At 42.8% G+C, this 7,042-nt stretch overlaps 1 protein-coding gene across 2 annotated transcripts in view; it reads right to left on the bottom strand.

Moving 5' to 3' along the window:
- Nucleotides 1–4,879: 4,879 nt before the first annotated feature.
- Nucleotides 4,880–7,042, bottom strand: part of gsg1l (gsg1-like) — a 38,701-nt gene continuing 36,538 nt past the window's right edge. For both annotated transcript variants that reach the window (XM_026163976.2, XM_026163975.2), the window contains one exon: nucleotides 4,880–6,415. In XM_026163976.2, the coding sequence (XP_026019761.1) occupies nucleotides 6,055–6,415 (361 nt within the window). In that variant the 3' untranslated portion in view covers nucleotides 4,880–6,054. The remainder of the gene's footprint in view (nucleotides 6,416–7,042) is intronic.

Genomic DNA, 7,042 nt, shown 5'->3' with positions numbered 1-7,042 from the left:
GACTGAAGCAGCTACCAATGAGAGTGAAGGATACCCATGATTACAGATGAAAGAATTCAGACAGTTTTTCAACTCTCGGTAATGCTGCAGTGATTATTTGACTCAGGGACCTGCAGCAGTGTTTGGGCCCAGGCACGGCTAATGACGTCAGACTTGAAGACCGGATTGGTGCAGCACACTCTTTATAACCACCCAATGTTTTCACCCATGACAGCCAGAAACCACTCACCAGCCACATTTTTCCCCACAACTTGTGATTCACTAGCTGTGCCCACGTCTTCATTTTAGGGTTAGTCTTAGACTTAGTTCCTCCTACGCCGGGCGGCGCGTCGGGCAGCTAGTGATCTCCATCGATGTCGGTCAGCAGCGACTGCTTCAGCTTCGTCCCAGGCAATGTCGACAGTTCTCAGATCGTCCATGAATGTTCGACGCCATGTGGTCTTTGGTTGGCCTTGCTTTCGCTTGCCAGTGCGTGGACGCCATGTCATGGCAATCTTAGCTGGGCGATGAGGGGGTAGGCGTAAAATATGGCCCGCAAAGCGGAAGCGCCTTTCTGCAACTAATGGGCCTGCTCTTCGTAGGACCTCCTCATTTGTTATTCGGTCCCGGTAGGAAATTCTCAGGATTCGCCGCAGGCCACGTTGTTGAAGCACGTTCAGGTGTTGAATAATTGCACTTGTTGAGCGCCAGGTTTCACTAGCGTAAAGTGCAGTAGGGAAGACGATAGAGTTCAGTAGTCTGATCTTGACCCTTACATTCAGGGAGGTCGAGTTCCAAATAGGCTGGAGACGTCGCAGGACACCAACTGCCTTCCCTACTCTGGCGTCGACATCCCGATCAGAGACCCCGTCATTCGAGATGATGCTGCCAAGATATGTAAAATTCTCCACCTCTTCAGCACGTTGTTGGTTGATCATGACAGGAATGCGGGCATGTGCAGAGCCAACTCGGAGTACCTTGGTTTTTTTGGCGCTGATTCTTAATCCAACTTTCGCCGCCTCCCTCTGCAGGGCCGTGGTCAACCTTTGGAGATCTTCCTGAGTCGAGCCCGGCAGGGCGACGTCATCTGCGAAGTCCAAGTCAGTGAGATTCCGCGCTTCGTGCCAGGGCACACCGATGTCAGCTGGGTCAACTGATCGTCGCATGATGACGTCAATTACCAACAGGGTTTAGGGTTGACAGTGTTTTTTTAGTAGATAAAGGTGAATGGCTTGAACATAAATTGAGGAAAGCCTAGGAGGGTACTGGTGGCGGCTCCCGAGCCTATCACACCCCCCATGTACTACTGAGAAGTGAAGAAGTATCCCAGCATCCTCCTCTGCCACACCAATCTTCTCCATGTCCTCCTTGACTACATCTATGAATCTTCACTCTTTTCCTCCTGTCTGGCAGCTCCATATTCTGTGATGATTTTCTGATATTAGTTCATGTTTTATTCAGTTTGTTCTGAGACCTGGGATTCAGCCCATAAAGTCATGTGACAGAGAACCAGAGCTGCCCTCTAACCGCAGACTTCCGTAGGACCATAAATCTCTTTCTGGCCTTCAGGAATTTCCCCACAGACATCATGACATCACGGTGGCTCTGTCCATCTTCTTTATACAGTCTCTGGATTTTATTGGTATATGTGTAATGTAACAATCTGATGAAATGACTCAACCAAGATAAGAAAACTGAGAAAAAAACAAATAATCTGTTAGTCACCTGAACAGACGAGAACAGTCACTAACAGTGTAGCGCTGCCTGAAGATGCCCAGTGGATTGTTTTGGCTGAGATTTTGGGGCCAACGTAATCCAAACAGAACGTCTAAAGCTGCCTGACTGAAAACGGTCGGTTTGTGGAAGGTCGTGAGTCCTCTGTACACCGGTGTCTGTTAAAAAAAAACATTAGCATTGAATGTATTTACTTAAATATTTATATCATCTTTTAATTAAATATTAAGTACAATGTATCATTTATATTGAATTTGTTTTAAATCAATGAATTTTATCTCCATTGTTTAATTCACTGACTGACATTAAAATCTGTTTTTTAGACCTTCAGCTGTTATAAGTCTTTTAATATCTCTTTACACAGACTGTTCATGTGCACTCTAATGATTCATTCAAGGGAGAAAATTAAATAATATGAGGGCAAATTTACTAATCCGAGTGCATGAAATCCCGAGTTCCAATTTTAAAAACTAATTAGCATTATTACCTGAACTGTTTTGATTTGTTCCGCCACGCCGACCTGCATTTATGGATTTCTCTCCTGCCCACATCTTACAGACGTGTTGATTAGACTCGCTTTGATCCATAACATCTGATGTGATGAATGGACTCTGTGGAGCGTGATGGCCGGCAGACATGCAGAGAGGGAGGATTAGCTGAGCGGGTTAAATCAGGATAAATGGAGTCCCAGAGAGAGAGAGATTATTAACCTCCCAGTCAGACACACGTTGAAGGAAACAGGTAAGGTCTCCACAGCCTTTATCAGCACTTTTTATGTATGGTATGTGTATTATGGGTCAGTTACACTTATTAAAAATAGGACGCTAACTTACTTTGAACTCTGAAAAATCACGGCTGCTTGGTGATTGCACTGAGTAGTTCCACCAACTGATCTGTCGCAGTGGTGATTGGACTGGTCTCCAGCAGCTTTTTGTGGTTTGCACATTGCTGGTTTTTACTGTAAACTGATGGGAGAGCAAACTGCCTCTGGCTCAGCTGTTACTGCTCTGAGATCAGTAACCACCTGCACTTTGTATGTATGGATGATCTGATATCGTCGTGTTGGTGTTGTTCCCAGATCATCATGAAAATGTTGTTCCAGGTTCAACATTGCAAGTGACCAATCACATTGTTGTGACGTTATTATTTGGCGCGCCAAGCCATGTGTGCATTTATGAAATTCCAATGTTGCAAGGACAATATCAGTTCTGCTTACCGTTTATTAAAGGGTTACGGTTAGGGTTAGGGTGAGGGTCCATTGATCGGCGGACAGAGGAGCTTTCTCGCAGCTTAACTACAGTTTTTTGTTTTACGGCGGTTTTTCCCGAAGTCGCAAAAGTATGACATCACAACATTCTGATTGGTCACTTGCAATGTTGATCCTGGAACAACATTTACTATGTTGATCTGGGAACAACACCAACATGACGATATCAGATCGTGCTGTATGGACACACAGCTAGCATTAGCAGGTAAACGAGCTTCTTGCTAACCACCTTGGCTAACTTTTGTGATGTAGGGAAGATGGAGTTTTAAAAGTTGTTAATAACTCCTTTGATACATTCATTAGTTAGGAAAGCTGTGATGATGATGAAGGACGGTAGCGCTCACCATGTCTATAAAACAGGCAAGTTGAGCGGATGCAGTCTCGGATTAGCATCCGTGCAAATGACTGAATCTAAAATGTTTATCCAGCTGTTTTATCAACACTCTACCTTTAATTTATGGACATTATTCTGCAGAAGAAACATTGTTACCTTTGATATTTTATGCACAATTTTCCAATATTACAGTTTTATGTGTACCGAGGTGTTTTCATCGTGTTTCCTTGCTTCTTTTACCCAGTAGATCTTTATCCATAAAGTGTTTCCTAGTGAAATTTAACATGTTAACATTCAACTGAGAATTTCTTTGGAAAAATAAATGTAATTAGTAAAAATAATAGAGTGCATTCATTCACACAAGTAAAATAAAGCACCTTTTTTTTTTTAAAATCATGTGTATCGAAAAAAGGTGAATGTCGGCAACTCGTGGACTGTTTTGGGGACCAGAAGTTGCCGCATTTGGATCAGATGGTGGAGGACTAATTTATCAGCCTAAAGCCTGGGTTACATGTGCATTACTGCAGTAAAGTTGGAGATTTTAACATATGTATCTGCAAACACTGACTCAAGAAACTGCAGGTCTTCTTCAGTGGCTTCTTTTGTCAGTCCTGGAAGCTGGTGGTTGATGGAGGCAAAGAAATGAAAGAGAAGACTCGACTGAACCCTCAGCGCTCAAGATTTTAGTTTAAACACCAGCCCCACATTCAGCATCAGCAACAGGATGTGGCCTGAACACGACCTGTAAAAGTGCAACGTGTGGTATTTCATTTTAATCTGACTCAGGCCAAAAATAATCATAATCTCTGTTGCTTCCTGTCCTGAGGCCAGCTTTTCTTGATTTCCCACAGTTTCTGTGTTTCTCTCTCGCTAAACTTCGCCTCATCTTTCTGGAGACTACATCAGATAAGAGATACCGGGGCTCACAAAGAAGCATGTCTTGGAGCATGCTTGATCGGTTGGCAGTCTTGCTTGCCCGGGAGATTCTCCAGGGACTGATTTGACCTGGAAAATCGAGAGTTCACATGAGCTACAAAGCCAGTGTGTTAATCTAATAGCATGTCTACTGCAGGCTTGTTCACTACTGGGCCAAATAAATGTGGCTGGGATGATGTAGTTTAATGATTTATCATCTGTTAACGCAGGAAGGAGTGAACTCAAAATATTATGTTTTGCATATTTAGCGTGGCTGTTTCTGCTCATTGGACCCTACTACAGCAGCTTTGCATGACTCAGCCCCGCCCATCATAGATCTGAAACAAACTTTTAAACCAAAAAAAGAAGATTTGAACAACAGGTGGGCGGGGCTTCTGTATTAGGAATACCTCCTCTCTGTCTTCAAAAACCAACAGGTGGTGTCACAGTAACTACGTTCATCTTTATACTGCCTGTGGTGTAAAGTGTGTTCACAGCCCAGCACCCACAACAAAGAAAGTGATAAGAAATCAGTAATTAAGTAACATATTTTTAAAAAAATGTAACAAATAATGAGTAGTAATTATTCTAAAACTGCATCAGTTGTGTCTGTTGAAAACAATTTTAAGACAAGAAAGTTGTGTAACATATTTGCGTTTTTTAAAATATTTTAATGACTATTTGAATATTTAAAAATCACGACCATCCCAACTGCAAAGCGATCGCACTCCATCGAAGTGGACTCGGGGGACAAACATGCTCGAGCACGTCAGCAGTACAACTCGGTCTGATATGACAAGTAGCATATGTGGCTAATGTTAGCTAAATTAGATATTGATGTTCCCCTACGGTGGCCCTGAGGTGCAAAACACACACATACACACACAAAAATTAACTGTGAATAAATTATCGTTACTGCTGAACAAACCACAAATAACGTTTATACTGTGTATAGTCCAATAACAGGGTATGCAGCTGTTCATACATTTCATAGCAACAGTTTGATAATATTCATTTTTCTTGGATTTTTAAAAAAAAAAAAAGTTCCACGAACAGTCATGTTTGACCATCTCCTTCAGGAGGGATGCGGCGCAATCAGAAATCTAGTTTTAAACACAATTACATTTGATTCTTAATTAATTTGATATAAATGATTAATAAATTATTCATGATGTTTTTTTAATTATTATAATTTTAATGTAATTCTTTAATTCCTCCCAAGAATCTTTTATTTAATAAATAAATAAATAAATATATTTTATTTTATTTTATTTTATTTTATTTTACATGGATAATATTAAACAGTTGGCGGACACATAATTGTGTTTGCCAGAAAGTCCAAGAAGGATGTTCAAGGGTATTTGCTGGTAACAAAGAAAAAACCTTAATGAAAACATTCTTGTATTTTCTGAAATACTTCTGTGTTTTGGACTTCAGGGCCACAGTAATTTCCGCTTCTTGCTACAAGGGTCGCTATTCAGCAAAGGCTTTCACCATTTTTCAAAACTGTGACGATGTATTGATGTTAAAATACTACACACAGCACCTCAAAATAAGCAGGAGAACGCCTACTTTCACCCACAGTCTATTTCTCACACTTTACACTGACTTTCACTTCACACACAGCGAGAACATTTGTATTTTCTTTTTGTAATCCATGTTTAATCTGCCTTTTAGTTGTCCTCTTAAAACAGAAAATAAGTTCTGCCTCTGCTTTCAGTTACAGTGGACAAACTAGCGGCCGGGTCCACATGTGAAGGTGCAGTTCACCTCATCGTGTAGCCACGCCCCCAACCCAGTCAATCCCCTCATTCCAATGTGTGACTCAGCACTGCTCCTCCCCCAGTGAGTCCGTGTTCTCCCCCAAGTCTATTGAGGCAGACCCCGCTCTCATCTTCCCGCGTCCCGGTCCGGGACCTGGACCGGGGCCCGCACCGGGCCCCCCGACAACAAGCCCGGCTCTGGTGCCGCTGTGGCCGGGGTAGACCTCCACGGTGCTGGAGATGGACTGGAGTGAACGGTCCCGGAAGTAGTGGAAAGCTTCCTGGTCCAGGTAGTTCTGCTCCTCACGCAGGCCCTGCTCGAAGAGCTTCCGCTTGTGTCTGAACTCGATCACAGTCTTGGTGTAGGAGTTGAGGGTGGTGACGGAGGCGGCCATGCAGCAGGTGAAGGATCCCCACGCCATGCTGAGTGGAATAAGAGAGAAGAAATCAATAAGTATGAAATATATCTTTGGAACAATGTAATTAGAATTTTGAAAGCTTGAAAGAAGAAGGCAACGGGACTTATGTAGGTCACATAGATTGGGCCTGTGGTTTTACCCTTAACCTCCAGTGACGGTAACTACCCACACCCCTTTTCAAACCGTGGGTTATGTGACGACTCGCATAGTCAGGAGTGGGCCAACCATCATCTGGACCACATAGACAGAAACAACGCCCACTAGGAGTCGATAGGAACCCTTGACCTTTTGTGTCTAAAGAACCGTCTTGGATGAGAGGTGAAACATCTTCACCTTCTACCAACACAAACTACCATGAACTGAATGACTGAGAACTTGCACACTTATAGATTTTTTTGCTCCTATTTAAAATAAAATAATCTTTCGATTCAGCACAAACAAATAAGGGCATCGTTTGTTCATCAAAGCTCAGTCCCCCAGCCTCCAGGTCTGCTGGGGAACACCGATGTGTTCCCAAATCGACCGCGAAATGTAATTCTGAGTTTTTCATCTTCATTCCTTCAAATGTTAGCAGGACGATGATCGATGCTCAGCTACCTCAGAGTGTGTGGTGACTCTGGAGAGCCTAATG

Source organism: Astatotilapia calliptera, chromosome 4 (genome assembly GCF_964374335.1).
Source record: "Astatotilapia calliptera chromosome 4, fAstCal68.1, whole genome shotgun sequence".
In the NCBI taxonomy this organism is placed as follows: domain Eukaryota; kingdom Metazoa; phylum Chordata; class Actinopteri; order Cichliformes; family Cichlidae; genus Astatotilapia; species Astatotilapia calliptera.
The sequence above is the reverse complement of the archived record's forward strand: the minus strand, read 5'-3'. Positions and strand labels throughout refer to the sequence as shown.